Genomic DNA, 23,760 nt, shown 5'->3' on the forward strand with positions numbered 1-23,760 from the left:
GTGGTAATCGACGTGGGAATCAGTGGCACCATCAAATAAAGCCACAGCTTGAAAGACTGTGTACCAATGCTACCCCAGGCGCCATTGTCTGGTGTAGCTAGTTTTTGGTATCTCCAGGATTTTGTCTCACTGGATGAGATGTCCGGTACCGTATGTTGTCAAACGTATTAGGATTGCAGTTCTTCCAAGCTAATAGGTTGGAATGCGGTGGAGTTCAATGACACTAAAATACGTGTGTGCCAGATGCTGACTTTTATTTTCATGAGCAAAGTAAAATTTCCAACAGTGATGTTGCACAGTGCATGTTAGTGCAATTCTGAAACATCAGTATGCTAGGACACTGAATCACCCCCTTCTCGATTAGTTTGCAGGTTTGTACTTTGAGGAGACAGAGGACAGAAATGGCGACCAGAGAACCCTAGAACGTACTTTGCATGCCATGTTAAAAATTATTTTGCTCAATTGTGCTTAAAAACAAATGAGAATAGGTTGAGATTTTCTTTAACTTTTTGCAAGCATGCAATGCAAGAGTAAAATATATCTCTCTATTTGTGAATTCTGAATTACTGAAAAACACTTCTCACTTTGACCTGGTGTAAAATACCGCTTGATCAAATAGCAATTTGTGTTTAGCCAGTGGTTATAAAGTAGAAAAATGTCCCTAGGTATTGCACTGAAGCACAAGAAAGAAAGTGAATACCCAGCCAAAACAGATGCCAGGAGGGAGACAGCCAAGGCAATCGCCACTCGTAATAAAATGAGTGTTCCTACTCTCACCCTTGCTGTTTGGTCAGCTCCTTCCACTTGACTTGAACAGGAAGAACAGTGCTAAGAATTTATTTTCAGGGACAGTGCCTTTCGCTGATCAACCACTGCTAGTTTATCAACTCTAATGGCACAATGGTAATGAAATAGGGCTGTAAGATAGCATTACTACATTTTATTTGAAAACTCTTCGCTCGTCAAGGCTAAGATGGCTATATTCACGGGAGGTTCTGCTGCAAAAAAGAGGAGGATACATCAGATTTGGTGTTTTGAACAAGGACTTCCTTTCTTTGGGTTTTCTCCATGTCCCTGATATGTGCCTGCTTTCGATGGAGCCTGCACCCTTTTTTACTTGGTTACACAGGATTCAGTGATCCTGGGCGAGCTTTTCCCAGGATTTGAGTCGATATTAAAACTCCTAAATTGGGGCGGGGGAGATTAAATAATAAAGGGTGTTTTAAAGCTACAGGAAGAATGAGGAATATATGTGTGCAGTCAAACTGCCCAGGATCTCCCAGGTTTCTCCTTCATCTACACTGCAAATCAGAGTGAAAAATCTAAACTTAAATTGATAGAAATATGTGATTCCCGAATGTTGCTGCAGGTAACCAGGTCAAATCGCAAGCATATTACTGAACCAAGAATGTAATGCCAATGGAAGTGGAGTGTTTCATTCAAAATTACTTTAGTTGTTTTGTGTATCGTAGGCAGCCCTGTATCTCCTTGGGAAGTACAAGTGGAACCTGACCTGGAGCATTCTCCACTATCTTGTTAAAAGTACAGTAAGAAGTCTTACATCACCAGGTTAAAGTCCAACAGGTTTTTTTTGGAATCACTAGCTTTCGGAGTGTAGCTCCTTCATCAGGTGAGTGCTGTATCACTCACCTGATGAAGGAGCTACAATCCGAAAGCTAATGATTCGAAACAAACCTGTTGGACTTTAACCTGGTGTTGTAAGACTTATTACTGTGCCCACCCCAGTCCAACACCGGCATCTCCACATCATTGTTAAAAGTAAGAATTGGTTGTGTTTGAAAAGCACCCATCCACTAGGAACTAGACAATCTGCCAGGAGTGCTTTTTTTGATTTACAATCCATAGAGGCCATTGAGGAGAAGTGATCTAAATTATTCACCCCTTGTCTCAGTGCAAATTCAGAAGTGGAAATAAACGCCGCGATAGCTCTTCACGGTAGCACGGTAGCACAAGTGGATAGCACTGTGGCTTCACAGCGCCAGGGTCCCAGGTTCGATTCCCCGCTGGGTCACTGTCTGTGTGGAGTCTGCACGTCCTCCCTGTGTCTGCGTGGGTTTCCTCCGGGTGCTCCGGTTTCCTCCCACAGTCCAAAGACGTGCAGGTTAGGTGGATTGGCCATGATAAATTGCCCTTAGTGACCAAAAAGGTTAGGAGGGGTTACGGGGATAGGGGGAAGTGAGGGCTTAAGTGGGTCGGTGCAGACTCGATGGGCCGAATGGCTTCCTTCTGCACTGTATGTTCTATGTTCTATGTTCAGAAATATGCCCTTTGGCTCAGTGTTTCTAGAGGATGCAACCAGTGTCCTTGAACCAAAAATGCTCTTCACTAACACCCTTTTTGCAGGAAAAGTCAGTCCCCTTTCTGTTATATAGCAAAAATTAATAAACAAAAGGCTCATGCATTGTCTTCAGCCTCCAATGTAGGTGCCAAGTTGATAATTCAGATGATCTCTTCTCCACAGGCCTCGGGCAGTAAAATAATGCTTTAATTCTAAATAAACATAAAAAGTAATGCCTAACTATTGAATAAACTTGCACTGTTGTTTTATGTTGGATCTGTTACAGTTTGTTTTAAGCAATCTTTTAAATTATGAGGTGAGCTTTGCACGTTTTCCTGTGTTGCATTCTTACTGTATGTTTAATGTCTCTTTTACTTTATTGTAAGAAACTAATCTGCTTGTAAAATGCAAGCCAACAAAAGGACCAGTCATTAAAACCATTCCCAAAATATAGACATGGACATACTCTTTCCCTTTCCAAAGAATAGATTTTTGCAACTTGCTTAAATTGTGAAATGTTTGTTATGTATGCAAATCTAAAACTTATGTAGATGTCTTTACATCCCACCTGACTCGCTGGGGTCAGCTCCTGGCCCTGCAAGGATTGTTGCAAATCGATAGGACCAGCATTGGGTCCTTATCAAGAATATTCATCATTTGTTACAGACCGTGCAATAGAACACGTGCTAGAGTGTTTTCCTCTATCACTGCAAATAATACACATACTGAATTTCAACTTCTTGATGCATTTTCTATTTGTCGTTTAAAATTATGGGATTAAAGACAAAAGCAGATTAAATAACAGCAAAAAACCCAAAGTTTTCTCCATGTTAATAGTTTCTTTGTATTCCTTACATTCATACAGGAAGGCAAAATTAGAACTATGGCATATTCAGAATTCACAAATTAACTCAGTAGTTTGACTGATAAGGTTTTTAACTGTGTAGCACATGTTAGCATGATAGAGAAAGCTGCATTTGTTTGTGGCTGGTGTTTAAGGAGTTTCTATTGTTCCATTCTGATGGTCCCTATCTCTTCTCTTTGCCTTGTGAGTTATAGTGTAATTAATTACAATAGCTTTCTGTTTTTTCATCAGTTTGTACAAACTAACAGTGATAAAGTAAAGATATGAAGTTGTTGGTAATGTAAGGGCCCTTCCTGTTGATTCCCTTAGTTCCTATTTCTTTTGTTTTGTCTTTATTGTTTTTGGTCCATGGATCGTTAATGGAGACATAACCTTTAAGTCGAGCAGAGGAAGTAAGAAACTCTGTCAAAATAGTACACTATTATAAAGTTTTGGGCAGAAGAACCCAGACTTTATGGCACACGAGATTGGAGGAGTTAGTTTTGATTGGCTGGCTAATGGCCAATTGATTGGCCAGGGGCAGTATTCTGCCCAGCAACAAACAGTGATTGGTTCTTGTCAGGTGGGCTATTTCGGAGAGAACCTAAAAGAAGCCCTCTCTTTTTTCTCTCTCTCTCTCTCTCTTTCTCTCTCTCTCTCTCTCTCTCTCTCTCACTTTCCCTCTTTTTTTCTCTCTCTCTTTTTCTCTCTCTCTTTAACTCTCTTGCTTTCTCTTTCTCTCTCTTGCTTTCTCTCTCTCTCTCTCTCTCTCTCTCTCTAGCCCTGCCCTGCTAGTAGAAGCTTCTAGACCCTGAAAGTAGAAGCTGATTCTCAAATGCTGGCTGCCTGCTATTTCTATGAGTCTACAGCATTACAAGCTGAAAGAAACGATAACATCCATCTCCTAGACTAAAGCAACTAACTGGAAGACGTCCATCTAAAGCAAAGACTTGTCTCCTTTTATTTTCATCATTATTTTACACCCCTCTTTCCCCTTTGTGTTTGTTTGTCTGTGTGTGTTGAGGGTGGGTGAGTTAAAAAGGGTGTTGGAGATTAGATAGTAGTTAACCAGTTTAATTTATTGCCTATTTAATTATAGTTGGGAATAGAGGGATACGGACCCAGGAAGTGTCGAAGATTTTAATTTAGACAGGCAGCATGGCCAGCACAGGCTTGGAGGGCCGAAGAGCCTGTTCCTACGCTGTACTTTTCTTTGTTCTAGTTACTGTTAATAAAAAGTTAACTGTTTAAATTTACAAACCTGGTGACTGTAGTTATTGGGCAGCCGAAGACCGTGGGTATTTTAAAATAAAAATTAATTTAACCGTGTTACGACTCCGGGTCAAATGGGACTGGAATTGACTGCACACTGGCCCAGGGTGTCGTAACAGTAAGGTGCTGTTCTGGGTAAGAAAGTCATAAAATTCTAGTAAAACACATCAAAATTCAACACTACCTTGTTAGAAACTGATTTGTGTTGAGTATCATTTGTTTTAAAAATTGAGCCAAGATCATGATGCTAAGTCAGTGTAAGGCACTAGAGATCTTTAACTAAGGAAGTACTTTTTGCTTCAGAATTCAGCACTTCTAAAAACTGTTCCATTTATGCAAAAATAATCAGCATTTGGTCATTGCCCACTCAAATGAATGAAGCAATGCTACTCATTAGACATTCTATCCCAGTTTTTATCAGAATCTATTAGACAAGTTCTGTTAATAAAGAAAATGTTAGATTGAGTAAGGATGAATGACCCATCTCTTGAGGATGCAGTTGCAAGAATTTGGGTGGAAGGACATAAAAATAATGTCATTTCATTTGAATCCAGAAGTGTAAAATGTAATTTTCTGCCTGAGCTATGTGGTGAAACCGAAAGCGAAAACTTGTTTCCTTGAGCAGTATAAATTGATTTTTGCAAAAAGTGAAAAGCTGTGTGATAGTTTGGTAATAGTTCATGTGAAGGAGTATAGAAGATAAAATTAAATTGAAAGAAAATAGAATGTCAGGATAGCTCAGTTTTACTGGAATAGAAATATTTTGGGCTTTTAAAAAGAACTTCTGAGTTCATCAAGCTTTTTTCCTCCTTCTTTGGAGCCCCACCCTGGTTAGGTAATGTTTCAGAATTCTCTTTTCACAGAAATTTATAAGCTAAGGAATTCACCAAAGTTTTTGGTATGTCACTTGGTGCAAATTGCAGATAGGTTTCTTGGCAAAGTTTGTGGTCATATAGTTATGATGTGTAGATGCCGGTGTTGGACTGGGGTGGGCACAGTAAGAAGTCTTACAACATCAGGTTAAAGCCCAACAGGTTTATTTGGAAACACTAGCTTTCGGAGCGTAGCTCCTTCATCAGGAGAGTCATATAGTTAGTTGCAGCAGCTTACTTTTTCCTTTGCCAACTGGAGAATTACATTCCCCATGCTTATTTACCATACTTTGGGCGGGGCTTCACATTTAGCATAATAATCTTGGCACAATTTTAAAAAGAAAATGCATTTATACACATCACTTTGTAACAAGGTACGGTTGAATTTTGATTTGTTTTGCTGAAATGTTATGACTCGCAACTAGAACAGCACCTTGCCAACAACTTCATATGTTTACTTCACTGCCAGTTTGTTTGATGAAATCTGCTATAATTAATTACACTACAACTCCAGGAGGCAAAGAGGACATTAAATGTCCACCTCTGGTTTCCTCTTAAGATGGTGGTTATAGGCAGCCTTGAATTGTTGAAGTACATGTATTGGAAGTACACTCTCTGTGTTCTGTAGAATGGTCATGGTTTTTGATTAAACAATAATGAAGACACTGTGCCATATGCCTAAGTTGGGATGATGTGTGATTATGAAAGAAACTGAGAATGATGGTATTCTCATGCACTTGCTGCACTTGATCTTTTAGGTGGTGGAGTTTGGGATGTTTCTCTGAAGAAATCTGATCCACTTGCTGTAGTGTAGCTGTGGTGATAAAGGGAATGTTGATCAAGGGGGCAGCTTTGTATTGGAAGGTGTTGAGTTTCTGGAATATTTTTGCACTGCATTCCGCGAGCCAAATGGAGAATATTTGATCGCACTCCTGATTTGTCCCCTGTGAATGATGAAAAAGCTTTGGAAAGGCAAGTGCTGAGACATTGGCTGCAGTATTCCCAGTCTCTGACCAGCTCCAATAGCCTGACCCAGTTGAGTTTCTGGTAAACAATAATTGCCAGGGTGTTTATAGTGAAGGTGATGCTGGTGGCAATACCACTGAATGTTAAGGAGAGGTTCTCTCTTGTTGGAGATGGTCGTTGCCAGGCACTTACGTGAATGTGTATGTTACTTGCCATTTTGAGCTCAAAACTGGATGTTCTCCCCACTTTCTGCATGTTGGAATGGGAGTTATGTGAGGAACTGCAAATGGAGCTGACCTCTGTGTAATGATCAGCTAGAGCACCACCTCTGCACTTCTAATGATTGCAGTTGAAGATGCAGCTTGTTCTCGAACACTTGGAACTCATGGTGTAATATTCCAGGGCTGAGATCATTGATCTCCAGCAACGACAATCATCTTGCCTTGTGCCAGATATAACTGCAGCTGCTAGTGAATGTTTCCTCTGATCTCCATTGACTTTGGTACCTTGATGTCATGCACAGTCACTCTAAGCTGACCTTTGGAATTCAGCTCATCTGTACAAGCTTGAACCAAGACAGCCTGGGAGGAACCTAAACTGAGCTATCAGTGAGCAGGCAATTAGTGAGTGAGTGCCATTTGACAGGCATGTTGTTGACTCTTGCCATCACATTGCTGGTTGGGAGTAGGTTAGGCCAGGGCTATTTTGCACATTGTTGGATATATCTGCAGAAGTGATCAACAGTATTGTAACCGACTTCCGGTGGCGGCCATGCCTGGGTAGGTCGTACGTTCGGCAGCTCCCACTGTGAACGGACTTTTGGGCCCTTTTAAGGAGCCCCAGTGGCACTCGGACAACGATTCCCGGTGTGGGAAGGCAGCAGTGAGGTTCCCCCAGCACTGCATAGAGTAGACCAGGAGCGGAGCGGTCAAATAAGCGGCACTGGAAAAGAGAAGAGAGCGGGTGTGGGAAAGCAAGATGGCGACGGGTGGAGACCAGGCAGCGTGGGCTCAGTGGTCGCGGGAGCAGCAGGCGTTTCTGAAAAGCTGCTTTGCGGAGTTGAAGGCGGAGATGTTGGCCACTATGAAGGCGTCGATCGAGAGGCTGGTGGAGACCCAGAGGATGCAGGGGACAGCGATTAAGGAGGTGCAGCAGAAAGCCTCTGATAATTAGGATGAGATCCTGGGACTGGCGTTGAAAGTAGAGGCGCATGAGGCGCCGCACAAAAAATGGCAGGAGAAGTTTGAGGACCTGGATAACAGGTCAAGGAGGCAGAATCTGCAGATTCTGGGTCTCCCTGACGACGTGGAGGGGTCGGATGTTGGGGCGTACGTGGCTACGATGCTGGGCATGCTGATGGGTGCGGGAGCCTTCCCGAGGCCCCTGGAGCTGGATGGGGCACACAGAGTCCTGGCAAGGAGGCTGAGGGCGAATGAGCCGCCGAGGGCTGTGGTGGTGAGGTTTCACCGTTTCACCGACAGGGAGTGTGTCCTGAGGTGGGCGAAGAAGGAGTGGAGTAGCAGGTGGGAGAACGCTGAAATCTGCATCTACCAGGACGGGAGTGCAGAGCTGGCCAAGAAGAGGGCAGGATTCAACCGGGCCAAGGCGGTTCTCCATCGAAAGGGGGTGAAGTTTGGGCTGTTGCAGCCAGCGCGGCTGTGGGTCACGCATCAGGACCAACACCACTATTTTGATACACCGGACGAGGCGTGGACCTTCATTCAAAATGAAAAGCTGGATTTGAATTTGTGGTTTGCGGCAGGTTATGGGGATGCTGGGGAGTGAGAAGGGGCGATTTGATTTGATGCGTGTGCTTTCTGGGCATGTGTATTGATTTGGGAGAGGCTTTTCCCCATGTTTGAAGGGGGGGTGTGGGGGGGCCGGAGCTGGTGAATGTATATGCCCTGAATTGGGATGATGCAGGGTTCATGAAGCGTATGCTGAGCCGGATCCCGGATCTGGAGGCAGGGAACCTGATAATGGGGGGGGACTTCAATACGGTACTGGACCCAGCACTGGATCGATCTAGGTCGAGGTCGGGCAGGAGGCCAGCTGCGGCCAAGGTTCTGAGGGGGTTTATTGGTCAGATGGGGGGAGTGGACCCATGGAGGTTTGCCAGGCCAATGGCGAGAGAGTTCTCCTTTTCCCATGTGACAAGGTCTATTCATGAATAGACTTCTTCGTGGTGAGTCGGACATTGATCCCAAGAGTGGGGGGGACGGAGTACTCGGCCATAGCGATTTCGGACCACGTCCCGCATTGGATGGAGCTGGAGTTGGGGGCGGAGAGGGGCCAGTGCCCGCTGTGGCACATGGATGTGGGACTGCTGGCGGATGAGGAGGTCTGTGGGCAGGTCCAAGAGTGCATTCAAAGGTACATAGAGGCCAATGATAATGGGGAGGTACCGGTGAGTGTGGTCTGGGAGGCGCTGAAGGCGGTGGTCAGGGAAGAGCTAATCTCAATCAGGGCTCACGGGGAGAGGAGGGAGAGATTGGTGCGGGAGATACTGAGGGTGGATAGGAGATACCCTATGGAGAGGAGCTGCTGAAGGAGCCCCGGAGCCTCCAAACGGAGTTTGATTTGCTGACTACGGGGAAAGCTGAGGCCCAGTGGAGGAAGATGCAGGGGGCTGCGTACGAGTATGGGGAGAAGGCGAGTCGGATGCTGGCGCATCAGCTATGTAGGAAGGAGGCGGCTAGGGAAATTGGAGGAATCAGGGACAGAGGGGGGAACACGGTGCGGAGTTCAGCCAAACTAAATGAGGTCTTAAGGGATTTCTACGGGAACCTGTACAAGTCAGAACCCCCGAAGGGGGGGGAGGGGATACGGCAGTTCCTGGACCAATTGAGGTTCCCGAGGGTGGAGGAGGGACAGGTCAAAGGTTTGGGGGCCCCGATCGGGATGGAGGAGTTGGTTAAGGGGTTGGGGAGCATGCAGGCGGGCAAGGTCCCGGGGCTGGATGGGTTCCCGGTCGAGTTCTATAGGAAGTTTGTGGAACTGTTGGGTCTGTTGCTGGTGAGAGTCTTCAACGAGGCAAAGGAAGAAGGGATTCCTCCCCCGACGATGTCTCGGGCGCTGCTCTCGCTTATCCTCAAGCGGGACAAGGATCCGCTGCAGTGTGGCTCGTATAGGCCGATTTCGCTCCTCAATGAGGACACTAAGTTGCCGGTGAAGGTTCTGGCCACTAGGATTGAGGATTGTGTCCCGGGAGTGATACACGAGGACCAGACTGTTTTTGTGAAGGGCAGGCAATTGAATGCAAATGTGCGGAGGCTCCTGAATGTGATCATGATGCCCTCGGAGGGAGGGGAGGCAGAAATGGTGGCGGCAATGGACGCGGAGAAGGCCTTTGATCGGTTGGAGTGGGAGTACCTGTGGGAAGTGCTGGGCAGGTTTGGGTTCGGGGAGGGGTTCATAGGGTGGGTCAAATTATTGTACCAGGCCCCGATGGCAAGCATATCGACAAATCGGCTGAGGTCAGAGACGAAATTTGGGTTACCCCCGGAAAATGCCTCCAGGTATATGCGGGTTAGGGCGTTTGTGAGAGGGGGCAGGTAGGGGAATTTCCGTTGCTGCCGGCATGGTTTATGTAAGGGGCGTTTGCCCCATTTTGTTCTTAATTTGTTAAATCGTCTAAGGGTTAGAGGATTAAGTTGCTTTGTTTGTTGGCGTATTGCCCTTTTTACTTTTCTTTTGTATATTTTCTTTCCTTTTTGGAGTGTTTTGGAAAAATTATTGAAAAACTTTGAATAAACAATTAAAAAAAAAAAAAAATCAGTATTGTAACCAGGATTTAATCAGAATTCAATTTTGCAGCAAACCAGGCAGTTAATTTGAAGTGATTCAGTAAAACCTGCTCCTTTAATCCTTTTTGTTCTCAGGCAAAACTTTGATCAGAAGCTCTTGAGCGTAGTTTAATTTCTAATTTACAAGGGCGCTGATGGTATTGTTGCTAATCAAGAGTAGTGTACTTCTGTTTGTAAACAGGATGGTGTGAACATCTGAGAAACTATAAATGTTTGAGAAAAAGCTTGAGATGGTTGAGATAAATGATGAATTAAAAATTAGAAAATTATAATATCAGAGGAAGAGACTACACAGAAAATATATTTTCCTCCTTGCCAAGAAAAATATTAACATGATACATGAAACGAGGATTCAAAATTAATCATTTGTTTCTTGATGAATTCTAGTTCATGTTTATACACTTCACAACTCTCAATAGCTTTATCCTATTGAGTCAATATTTGATACTGTATGCAATTCTACAATTCATAAAAGATGTTATTTTTAAAACGGGTGAAGCATATCAACGCTGCAGTCTTATTTAACTTATGAGCCTATGCAGCCTTTAATCCCCAACCATCATAAATCCAATCCAAGTATTTTAATTAATTTGCTGGATAACTTGGAGCTCATTGCAATAATATATGGCAAAATACTTATTTGACGTTTAGTCTACACAATCTCTCATGTTGATCATATGAAACTAAAATTAACCTAGATTATGATCTTGTAGGTATTATACCCCGGTGTTACAGTTTTCCTCTGATTCTGTGTCTGGGCATTGAGCTGCAAATACCAACCTTTTGCAGTAGTCATTTTTCTGAATTCAATTAGTATTTAGTATGGAGGCACATTTTATAGAGGCTCCAACTAATTATGGGAACTCCCTTAAGACATCATTTGTTGAGCCTGTTATTGATTCAAGATGTGCATTTTGTGTAGCAAATTTTATATACAGTAGCACCTTGTATAACCACAGGAGGTCCCAAATACTTTATAACCAGGAAGTACAATCGCAGTTGTAATAAGACATAGGAGCAGAATTAGGCCACTCGGCCCATCAAGTCTGCTCCGCCATTCAATCTGTAGTAAACATGGCAGTCAATTTGCACACAGCAAGTTCCCACAAACAACATTGTGACAATGACCAGATATCTGCTTTTGTGATGTTGATTAAATAGTTATTATAGGTCAGGACACTGGGGAGAACTTCCCTGCTCTTAAAATTGTGTCATGGGATCTTTATCTCTTGAGGGGGCAGGCGGGATATTGGTTTAAAGTTTTGCCTAAAAGACAGCACCACCGACATCTTCAGTACTGCACTAGATTCTCAGCGTAGATTGAGTTCCAAGTCCTTGAGCAGTACACGAGGCCACAGCCTTCTAACTTGGACATGAGACAGCTACCAACTGAACCACAGCTAACACAGGTAGCTTTTCAGAGCTCTTGAGTGGTTTGTAAGTAGTTTCTGGTATTGGACCACTACTGTGAAAATTAGAGGACAATTTTCTTGAATCTGAGTGTACTTTTTAGACTAAACAGCATTGGTTTTGGGTGCTATTAACCTTGTATAGTAGAAACACCTATTCCAGTTATTATTACGGATTTCTGTTTGAATTTAAACTCCTTAAAAGGGTAGTCTTATGCCTTAAATCTGAGCAAAGGAAACAACAAAGTTATCAGGTGTAAGTTGGTTACGATAAATTGGGAAACCTCAATGAAAGGCATGATTATGGATAGGCAATGGCTGATATTTAAGAATTAATACATGCATTGAAACTGTTTTATATTCCTTTCAGGAAAAGCAGCCCAACCATAGCGAACAAAATAAATTGAGGATAATATTTGATCAAAAGGGGAATCCTATGAAGCTGGTAGAAAAAATAGCAAGTCTGAGGATCGGTAGCAGTTTAGAATTCAGCAAAAGAGGACAAAGAGATTGATTGAGATGAAAAATAGAGTATGAGAGTCAGCTTGCAAGGAACATAAAAGTGGACTGTAAAAGCTTCTAAGAAAATGATTCTGTAAGGCAAATATCTTACAGCTGAAAGCAGGTGAATTCATAATAGGAATGGCAGAGCAATTAAACGACTACTTAAGTTCCGTCTTCCCTTCACAGAGGAATACACAAATAACATCCCAGAAATGCTAGGGAACTAATGGCCGAGTGAGCAGGAGGCATTGAAGGAAGTTAGTATTCCAAAAAAAAAAATAGTGCTGGAGAAATTAATGGGACTGAAAGGCGATAAATTCCCAGACGCTGATAATCTACATCCCGGCGTACGAATGAAGGTGGCCATGGAAATAGTGGCTGTGTTGATTGTCATCATCCAAAATTCTGGAATAGTTCTGGCAGATTTGAGGTTGGCAACTGTAACCCCACTATTTAAAAAAGAAGGGAGGGAGAAAACAGGAAATTCGAGACCAGCTAGTTTAATATCAACAGGGAAAATGCTAGATCTATTATAAGGATGCGATAACAGGAAACTTAAAAACTACCAATGGGGTTAGAGAAAGTCACCTTGGATTTATGAATGGGAAATCATGTTTGGCAAACCCGCTGGAGTTTTCTTTTTGAGGCATGACTAGATAATGAAGAATCAATAGATGTGATGTATTTGGATTTTCAGAAAGCTTTTGATAAAGTCCCACATAAGAGGTTAGTGTGCAAAATTAAAACAAATGGGATTGCGGGTAATATTTTGGCATGGATTGAGAATTGGTTAGCAGATGGGAAACAGAGTAGGAATAAATGGGTCTTTTTCAGAGTGGCAGATGGTGGCGGGGTACCACCGGGATCAATGCTTGAACCCCAGCTTTTCACAATTTAAATGATTTAGATGAGGGAACTAGATATAATTTTTCAAAGTTTACTGACAATGTGAAACTTTGTGGGGATGTGAGTGCTGAGGGGGATGTTGAGAGGTTTCAAGGCGAGTCAAGTTTTTGAGTGAGCTAACACATGGCAGATGCAGTGTAACGTGGATAAGTATGAAGTTATCCACTTTGTATGTACAAAGGGACCTGAGTGTCCTTGTGCATCAATCACTGGAAGCAAACGTGCAGATGCAGCAAGCAGTTAAAGAAAATAGTATGTCGGCCTTCATTGTTATCTTGCTGTAACTATAGAGTGCCTTGGTGAGACCACATCTGGAGTATTATGTGCCGTTTTGGTCTCCTTACCTAAGATAGGATATACGTCACATAGAGGAGTGCAACAAAGGTTCACCAGACTGATTCCTCCGATGGCAGGGTTGTCATATGAGGAGAGATTAGGTCAACCAGGCCTGTATTCACTGGAATTTAGAAGAATGAGAGGATATCTCATTGAAATGTATAAAATTCTGACAGGGCTGGACAGCCTGGTTTCAGGGATGATGTTTCCTCTGGCTGGGCGGGTCAAGAACAAGAGGTTATCGTCTCAGGATGCAGGGAAGGCCATTTAGGATTGAGATGAGAAGAATTTTTTTCACTCGGTGATGAAATGGAATTCTCTACCACAGATGGCTGGAGACCAAGTCACTGAATATAGTTAAGAAGGAAATAGATAGATTTCTGGACTGTACAGGCATATTTCTGTTCTCTATGATTTTGTACAGATCCCGAGTTTAGCATTGAGTGCTCTGCCCATATAGATTCAATCCATTCAATATACTTTGTGTGTAATTTTTGTTTAGCCCTGAACTATTCTCCTCATTTCCAATAGTAGGAGGTCTGTGGGTTGGTAATCGATTCATTCCAGAAGGTACTTCCCATGTTTGACGGTAATGGTAGTTCCTATCTAAAGCCCTCAATCTGATTTTAGGCTGGGAAAATAAGTGATAGTTTTCGGGCCAGCAAATGAGTTATAATTGTTTCAGTCATGAACCACATCGCGCAGGATCATTCACAGTCGAGTAGGTCCTCCACAAAGTCTCTTCAATCTCCCATTAATTTTACATCTATGACATAACTAAATTCAAGCTACCTAAATTGGTTTTCTGACAGGAACCTTAATGTCTTTGCTGCTGAAGGATTAGCTTCCAGGTCAAAGGACAATTTTGTAATAGGCTCCATCTCCTACCAGATTGGATCTAACCATCGCCCCTTTACATTCAATGGCATTACCATTGCTGAATCCCCCACAATCAACATCCTGGGGATTATCATTGATCAGAACTGAACTGGACTAGCCACATTAATACTGTGGCTACCAGGGAGCAACTCGCCTCCTGATCCCCCCAAAGCCTGTCAACCATTTACAAGGCACAAATCAGGAGTGTAATGGAATACTCTCCACTTGCCTGGATGAATGCAGCCCCAACAACACTCAAGAAGCAGAACACCATCCAGGACAAAGCAGTCCGCTTGGTTGCTCCTTCTCCCACAAACATTCAAACCATCCACCATTGACGAACAGTGGCAGCCATATGTACCATCCACAAGATGCACTACAGTAACTCACAAAGGTTCCTTCGACAGCATCTTCTAAACCCACGACCACTACCATCTAGTAGGACAAGAGCAGCAGATACCTGGGACCTGGACCTTCCCGTCCAAGTCACTCACCACCCTGACTTGGAAATATATCGCTGCCGTTCCTTCGATTGTCGCTGAGACAAAATCCTGGAACTCCCTCCCTAACAGCACAGTGGGTGTACCTACACCTGAAGGACTGCATGCAGCGGTTCAAGAAGACAACTCACTACCACCTTCTGAAGGGAAATTAGGGATGGGCAATAAATGCTGACCTAACCAGTGACGCTCATCCCCTAAATGAATTTTAAAACATAAAACCGACCAGCCTGTATGTCACCGAATAAGGAGTGGCCATGTTATCCTGTGTGATACTTCAGTTACCTTAAAAGGTTAAGAAGGGTTGAATAATTTTAAGTTGTCTGTAGTGTTCTTTTGGGGCAATCAGCTTCTTCATCTTTTCTTCATAAGAGCGTGTCAATTTTAGATAGGCCTATTATGAAATATTTATGGTTTCATTTCTCTTTTGAATGTCTTAATGGCTTCTTGATCATGGAAGTCTTTTAATTTCTCTTCGGTCTGTACATTGTATGGCTACTTTATAGTCCTTCGTTTGTGAATCTAGACAGTGAGTGCTGGCAGCCTCTCACCATGGGGGAAGTAACGGAGGCAAAACCAATCCTGCCCACGCTGACCATAAAGGCATCTCCTTTCCAACCTTGTTGCAGAATAATAACTAGGAGAAGGAAGGCTGAAGGTTTTCTCTGTAACCAGGGTCTCTACATTGAATTGTCATGCCTCAACTACTGCCCCAAGTGAAATTAAAACTTAAAAGCTACCCTGGCCCTTTGAATTATTGTAATTCCTCTGCCAATGCATTGATCATTTGGCCTGTTGGAAGAGCTCAGATTCTTTCTGTTGCCTCTTTCATTCGGGGGCACACTGAGCTCACTGCTTGCCTGGTGATGCTTCCTAGCAGACCCGGTCATTTTCAAGAAGCAGTCACGGCACTTGGCCCTTCGAGCCTGTTCTGCCAGTCATTGTGATCGTGGCTGATCTCGAGCCTGATCTCTTCCCCCCCCCCCCCCCCCAAATAAAATCAGTAATCTCAGCGCTGAAAGTTTTGATTTAATGGGAAGGCCGGGTGGGGGAGGTTTCTAGGAGGGAATCTCAGTAATGTATTCAAATTTGTGGTGGTGGGGGACAGGACATACATCATACCTAGATCGGTGGCACGGTAGCACAGTGGTTAGCACTGTTGCTTCACAGGGCCAGGCACCCGGGTTTGATTGCCGGCTTGGGTTACTGTGTGTGCGGAGTCCGCACGTTCTCCCCGTGTCTGAGTGGGTTTCCTCCGGGTGCTCTGGTTTCCTCCCACAAGTAGGAAGATGTTTGTGGAGCCACAGGAGAATTAATTTTCATGCTCTGCGGAAAATTCTTAAAACTCAAATGTTAGTTCAGGAGTGATCTCCAACAGACTCTGTAAGGACTGCTACTTTGTCCATTTTACCGATTCAATGGCGGGGGTTGGCATTGCATTTTTTCAGAATTATATAATAATAATCTTTATTAGTGCCACAAATAGGCTTAACATTAACACTGCAATGAAGTTACTGTGAAAAGCTCCTAGTCGCCACACTCCGGCGTCTGTTCGGGTACACGGAGGGAGAATTCAGGATGTCCAATTCACCTAACAAGCACGTCTTTCGGGACTTGTGGGAGGAAACCGGAGCACCCGGAGGAAACCCACTCAGACACGGGGAGAACGTGCAGACTCCGCACACACAGTAACCCAAGCCGGGAATCAAACCCGGGTGCCTGGCCCTGTGAAGCAACAGTGCTAACCACTGTGCTACCGTGCCACCGATCTAGGTATGATGTATGTCCTGTCCCCCACCACCACAAATTTGAATACATTACTGAGATTCCCTCCTAGAAACCTATGTCCTGAACAGCTTCAAGATGGCGATGGAGCACTGAATTAGATTTTGGTCTCTTCCTTGCCCCATTTCCCCTCAAAACAAAACTCAGTAAAGAAATCAAAATCGGCACTTGGATCTTTCAGGTGACAATCACCCAAATATGTTGTGTTTGGAGATAATTATATAGAGGATGCCAACTCTTTGATTGATAGCTTGCAACTTGCCGCTATTGCACAAATGACAGCTGTGACCGGCATGGAACTTGAGCTGGATATGGCTTCCCACAAGAGGCTAGGCTGGCTGAGTAGATCACTGATAGAGGAACATGGCACGTTCATCTAGCAGGGGAAGACGTTCAGAGGAAATGCCTGAGCAGGGTGTAAGCCTTGCTGTAAGGATCTCGCTACTCTCCTAACTGAACATATTTATTTACTCGGGAATTCCAAACACGAGAGGGTGCAGATCATGAGGCATGGCCCATCTGCCAAGGATATCATGATCTCGGAACGAGACTGCTTGAGCTTTGCTGCTATCATGAGTTTTGTGTAACCAACTCCTTTCAGAACAAATCATGCCGCAGGGTGTCTTGGGGGCATCCAAGATCAGGGCATTAGCACCAGCTGGATCGGATTGTCACCAGATAGCACACAGCTACCATGGCACTGACTGATACAGCTCACTCTTTGGTGTGCAATAGGGTTAGGATGCAACCCGTGACATTTTTAAATTCAAAGCAGCAATGCCGTCTTAAGTGTTAGCCATACTACCAACTCAATTTGACATCCAACAGTTCCTCAACTCAATTGAACAGATGCTCTCTGGCATTCCCACACACAGTGCAGAAGCAAAGTTGAACAAACTTCGAGACACCATCCACAACACCTCTCAAAAAATGGGATGGAAGAGTGGGATAATGCTGACTGATTCAATGCTAACGGCAGTATGGAACTTGTCATTGAAGCCAAGCAATCCATTCTCATTGATTACAAGATAGATCTGTGTGAGATGATTCAGAATGCACTAAGTTGTTTGAAGTAAAGTCCAACGGATAGCTAGGTAGTGTGCCATTAACGACTGCTTAGAATACCCGGTTGTTGTTTGACACAGAATTCTTGACTCGCTTGCCATTGGCAAAACTCCAGCTGATGATTCACTACCACCTGAACACATCAGGCATTGGAGACCGGCAGTCTTTGCAATGCCTGCACAAACCTTTCTGTCTCTGCCGGGGCAGAGGGGGCAGTGCCCCCAAGATATGCACGGTGCAAAGATTGTGATCCTGCACAAGAACCAAGGTGACAGCAGCAATTTCAGCACCTATCCGGCATCCTCCTGCTGGGCATCGTGGGAAAAGATTTTGCCCGTGTTGTCCTTGTCAGCCTGCAGATCCTGGCTAAATGCATCACCCCAAATCCCAGTGTGGTTTTAGGACTGGAAGATCTACAATTGTCATGGACATCTCATTCCAGTAGCTGCAAGACAAATGCCATGAATGAACCAGATCCCTACACATTGCCAGAACCAGTCTCACCGAGGCATTAGACAGTGTGAATGGAGGTGGCCCAGTTATTTTGTTGGAGAAAATTGATTGCTCCCTGAAGTTGCTCTATGTGACAACATGAGGGGTACGGTCAACTATGACGGGGCAACATCAGAAGCGATTCAGATCTGCAGTGGGGCCAAACAGGGTTGTGTTCTGGCAGTGGTGCTCTATGGCATACATTTCTCTTTGCTGCTGTCATTTATCTTTAATTCATCCACAGAGGGCGTCTACGTGCACACCTTTTCTTTATTATGAGAAGAATTTAATATAACAAAAAGGATGTTATGCTTCAGCTATACAGGATGTTGGTGAGACAACATCTCAAATAATGTGTGCTGCTTTTGTCTCATTTAAGGAAGGATATAAATAATTATTGGCTGGACTTCTTCGTCCATTGAAATCCTCTGTTCCCACCAGCAGCGCACCCCCGTCTACGGATTTCCCGGAGGCATGGGGTGGCTTCAAGCGAAATCCCATTGACAAGCAGTGGGAGTAGAGAATCCCGCCACCTGTGAACAGCGCGCCACCGAGAAACACGAGGCTGGGGGGACGGAGAATCCAGCCCAATATCTATTGTGTTTTGTTAAATGCCCGATTGGGTATTCTACTTTTAATCTTAGTGTTTCATTGAATATTTGAATATCATGTAAATTCAAGAATTTGTTAACTTTTCTTATAATGGCAATGGTACTTAAGAATGAAGGCTTGGATTTTGTACTATTGGCTGCAAATATTTTGTCAATAAATAATATTGTATCTATTAACTTTTCCTGGTCTTTGACATTTAGAGACATTAAATCTGTACAGCTTCAGAACTGTTGGTATTTCTTTTTGGAATGCCCGGGGTCTAAGAGTTCCCTTTGCCAAAGGAATGGGTTCTGATTTGCATCCTTCGGTGTCTGATGTTAGGCTACCCTTGAAGTGGATGTTAAAAAAAATAGTGTTGTGCATTTGTGGATCTTACAATTGTCAGTCACCAGCAAAGGCTCTGATCAGTTGTAATCAGCAGAAACACATCCTACCTCAGGCTCCATAGCTGGTTGTGTCATGCTCCACCATCAATCCTGTTTTGTAACCAGGCTCCTGACTAAAGCTCATGCAAGCTCAATAGAATTACAGTACTGAATTTTCAGAGTAAGGAATAGCTCTCTAAACCAAACTAAATAAGTATTGATGTAATCCTATTTTAAAATGTTAGCATTTTGAATTGACTTCTCGTATACCAAGCAAACAATAGGTTACTCCGTTTTACTTTCCAGCAGATGTTATAAGCAGCCTGAAAAGTCTATTCTCTGTTGTACATTGGTCTTCTTACACTGTCTGCTTTTCTCCCATCAAGATACTCCTATTGAAGCTCCTATTGCTAACGGCAGCACCACTTCAGGTACAAGCTTGAATGATGACCTTGATATTTTTGGCCCTATGGTTTCCAATCCTCTTCCACCATTGGACACACAGTTACATCAGGTAAAATTTGCTATGTTTCCCCAATTTGTTTTTTGGAGGGGGCGGGGAAGCAGCAGTGGAGAAGGGAGCATGTTTTCAGGTTTCCTAATACCCCTGTTCCAAAGTTGGTTTTATTCATTTGACTAAGTGACAAACTCAGAATTGTGCTGACTATTTATGTTTCATAATTTTGAAGGATTTTGGATTTTCTTTACTTACCATACTTGTGGCAGAGCAAGTTATAGCAGATTTCTTTTATAGTGTAAAGTGTGTGATTGTCCACTTTTGATGTAAAGGCTGAGCAGCTTAATTTGTACTGGTGGGAAAACTGAGTAAGTTATTAAGCTTTCACTCCTGGAGATGGCCAGTATAGTAAGAAACTTTGGTGCAAGCAGATCTGAAATTTTTTTTTCCGCTTTTATTATTTGAGCAGAATTTTTCTGTTCTCCCAGATCATGCAGCCGAGAGATACATTCTAGCCCCAGGACTTCTCCATGGCAGCCTTTTTTTTTAAATTAAGGGGCAATTTAGCAGATCCAATCCACCTAACCTGCACATCTTTGGGTGGTGGGGGTGAGACCCACACAGACACGTGGAGAAGTGCAAACTCTACACGGACAGTGACCTGGGACTGGGATCGAACCCGGGTCCTCGGTGCCGAGAGGCAGCTGTGCTAACCACTGCGCCATTGTGCCGCCCTCTCCAAAGCCACTTTTAAGCAGCAGACAACTACAACTAGTTTTGCTTCCTTGTACGTAGGGAAGCACCAGGCCTTAGCTGTTTGTTTTTATTTCATATTTATTCATGAGATTTGAACCTCACTGCCTAGGCCAGCACTTATTTTCCATCCCTAAATTGTCCTTAAGAAGCTGGTGATGAACCACCTTCCTGAACTGCTTAAGGAATTCTGGCCTAGGTATGCTCGCAGTGCTTAGTTCCTGGAGTTCCAGCGACAGTGAAGGAACATGGGGAGGCGGTGGCATAGTGGTATTGTCACTGGACGGGAATCCAGAGACCCAGAGAAATACTCTGGGGACTTGGGTTCGAATCCCACTTCGGCAGATGGTGAAATTTGAATTCAATGAAAAAATCTGGAATTAAAAGTCTAATGATGATCATGAACCAATGTTGATTGTCATAGAAACCCATCTGGTTCACTAATGTCCTTTGGGGAAGGAAATCTGACATCCTTACCTGGTCCCCAGGTCCACAGCAGTGACTCCAGATCCACAGCAGTGTTGTTGACTCTTAAACATCTCAGGGATGAGCCAAGTAAAAAATAAATCAATAAAATAGCATTGTACGTGACTAGGAGGGAAACTCTGATATAAGGCATGTTGGCCAAATAGGATGCCAGAGTTCAATGTGGTCTGGTTCACCTGGAGACAATGTAGACCTGGTCAGTGGTCAGAGATCAGAGATTGTCGGGGCCAGAGATGATCTCTTTGGTCTTTCAGTGTTGAATTGAAGTTCACCCAGGACTGGGTGAAGATGATTTTGAAGTAGAGCTGGGTGTCATCTGTGATCGTATAGCTGCTGATATATTTTTGGATAATTGTGCCGAGGCGCAGCACACAAATAAATAGGGGGAGATCAAGAATAGATCCTAAGGAGACTCCAGATGTAACAATGTGGGAGCGAGAATAGAAACCATTGCAGGATATTAATCTGCCTACTACTGGATAAGAAATAGTATAATCAGACCAGTGCAGGCCTCCTCAGCTGCAGCATTGTAGTGGTGAAGCATTTGAGAAGGATAAAAGCAAATTATTGTGGATGCTGGAGTCTGAAACAAAAACAGAAAATACTGGACATTCACATAAGGTCTGGCAGCATCTGTGGAGAGAGAGAAGGGAGCAAACATTTTGAGTCTGGATGACTCTTTGTCAAATGCTGTCGGACTTACTGTGATTGTCCAGTATTTTCTGTTTTTATTGGAGAAAGATGGTGTGGCGAAAACATAGTTGTGGGAAAGGTGGACGTGGATTTAAGAGGCAACATGTTCAAGGCATTTGGAGAGGAAATGGTGATTGGTGATGGGGCAATAGTTGGCAAAATAGGTTCTTTACGAAGTTGGGTGATGACAGATTTGAATGGGAGAAGGATAGAACCTGCACAGAAACTGTTTATAACATAGCCTAGCGTGGTGGTGGTGGGGGGTGTGGGGGGGGGGGGGGGGGGGGTGCAGGAAGGGGAACGGGTCAGTTGGCAGTTTAGTAATTTGAAAGACCCTATTTCCCTATTACTGAACAAGAAGGCCATTGAATGTTTTTCAAAATTTAAGGATCAAAGTTACCTAAGCAATCTTCACGACCCATGGTTTATATGAGAAAAATCACTGGTGACAACACAATTAGCATGTTGCACTCGTGTATACCCATACTTGCAGAATTTTCTCAGCACAATCCCTTGCCTATAACGTGTGCACACCTGTGTAACAAACCGTGAACACTGGACAATCACAGCAGGTCTGACAGCATTTGACAAAGAGTCATCCAGACTCAAAACGTTCGCTCCCTTCTCTCTCCACAGATGCTGTCAGACCGTCAGTGAACACTGTACAGGAGCTGGACTTCAAAGTCTCAAAAAGTTCTAAATCTGCAACTCTGTTTTTGGGTCCTTAGTCAGGGCATCCGTTGATCCTTTTGTCCAATATATTTGCAAATTAGGTTCAGTCAAGCATTTGTTGCTTCTCAATTGGAACCTGAATATCTGGCAGATCAGTCTGAGGACTGTGGCCTTAGAATTATACAATGGTATTCCCCCATTGTATGGAGGGTGCCTGATGCCTCCTTCACACACTGCAATGATATAACCATTCTCTGCAGCAGTGTTGGTCTGGAACTAAGAGTTCGATTAATTTTAACTTTCAATTTAATGCTATCATGTTTATATGCAGCTAAACCAAGCTAGTCCTAAAGTGCTTGGAGAGTATAAATTATTTGACGAATGTGTAGATCGCCTCTGCTGGAAAAGATTATTGGTGTGATCCTGTTTGGCTTGCCTTGTTAGCTTATCCCATGTAGAAATGGAGTTAAGATCCCTAAGATGATATTTACCATTTCCCTTTTAAAAATGTAATATTTTTCCAACTACGGTTTTAAAGGGTTTCATTTTATTTACCAGGCCCCTTGATTTGCAACTTAGCGTCTAGCTTATGAAATTATTTCAGGGGATTCATTTTGAGATGCATGAGAGAACCATTCCTGGCGCTTTTTTTTTTTTTTTTGCTTGCTGCTTTTGCTCTTTGGTGCGTGTAGACTGGACAACATTCCTGCAGACATCTATGAATCTGCAGATCATGACTTCACAATGCCATAATTATTTCACTTTTCAAGAAGGGTGATCAATTCAGTTTGTGGGGAAGATTCTCACATGAATCCTCCTGAACCACCTTCAGTCCATACTTCCAGAGAGCCAACATAGTTTCTAGCCATCCAAGAGAAGCACATACATGATTGTTGACGCTCAACAAGTCCAAGTGTCTGGAACATTGAATAGAGCTCTAAATGGTCTTTATTGATCTGTCAAAAGCCTTTGACTCCATCAGCAGCAAGGCAATTTGGAAAGTCCAGTGACTTAAATGTCCAGCCCATTTGTTACTATCTTGCAATCCTACACAATGGTATGACAGGAACCGTCCTTTGCAACGGATTGAAGATTGAGCCTTTTCGTATCCAGATAGGCATCAAGCAAGGCAGTGTTCATTGCCCTAACTCTCTCCACTATCACCCATAGCCTAGTCATGGAAATCAATGGTGACCTGACGGGAAGCTTTTCAGTCTCGAACTGAGAACCAATATTAAGGTGACCCACCATCATATTCTCAACTTACTATATACTGACAACTGTGCAATTATGGACCACACTGCAAAAAACATTTAGAATGCCGTCAATCTCCTCAATACCACATACCGAAGGGTTGACCTGTCACTCAAATCAAGACCAAAATCATCCTCCAATCCTCTCCTGGGCAAACATCTCATCTCCAACTATTGTTATCGATGGGAAAGACTTTAGAAGTCATTAAACATTTACAAGATCTTGGCAGCCACCTTTCTCAAAGGCCACTACCAAAGAGGAGATCAAACACACAATTGGCAGTGCCAGCCTTCCAAAGGTTGCACAACAGGGTCTTTGACAACAGAGATTCTCCATAAAGGGATAAAGGTTTTAGTCTGCACTCTGTTGTTGTTACTACCCTTCTATATTGCAGTGACACTTGGGTCATCTGCCAAAGGCACTTCAGGGTGTCCTCCCATTGGTGCATGGGAGGAACTTGCCACAAACCATGCCAGTGCCTCATCCAGCAAGCCACAGCGCAAGTCAACACTATCTGCCTAAATTCTGCTGCA

The 23,760-nt window shown here is 43.5% G+C and overlaps 1 protein-coding gene across 5 annotated transcripts in view; it reads left to right on the forward strand.

Moving 5' to 3' along the window:
• Positions 1–23,760, forward strand: part of smap1 (small ArfGAP 1) — a 357,663-nt gene that overhangs the window by 271,108 nt on the left and 62,795 nt on the right. For all 5 annotated transcript variants that reach the window (XM_072498384.1, XM_072498386.1, XM_072498387.1 and 2 more), the window contains one exon: positions 19,299–19,426. In XM_072498384.1, coding sequence (XP_072354485.1) covers positions 19,299–19,426 — 128 coding nt within the window. The remainder of the gene's footprint in view (positions 1–19,298; positions 19,427–23,760) is intronic.

The sequence above is a fragment of the Scyliorhinus torazame genome, chromosome 4 (assembly GCF_047496885.1).
Source record: "Scyliorhinus torazame isolate Kashiwa2021f chromosome 4, sScyTor2.1, whole genome shotgun sequence".
NCBI lineage: Eukaryota > Metazoa > Chordata > Chondrichthyes > Carcharhiniformes > Scyliorhinidae > Scyliorhinus > Scyliorhinus torazame.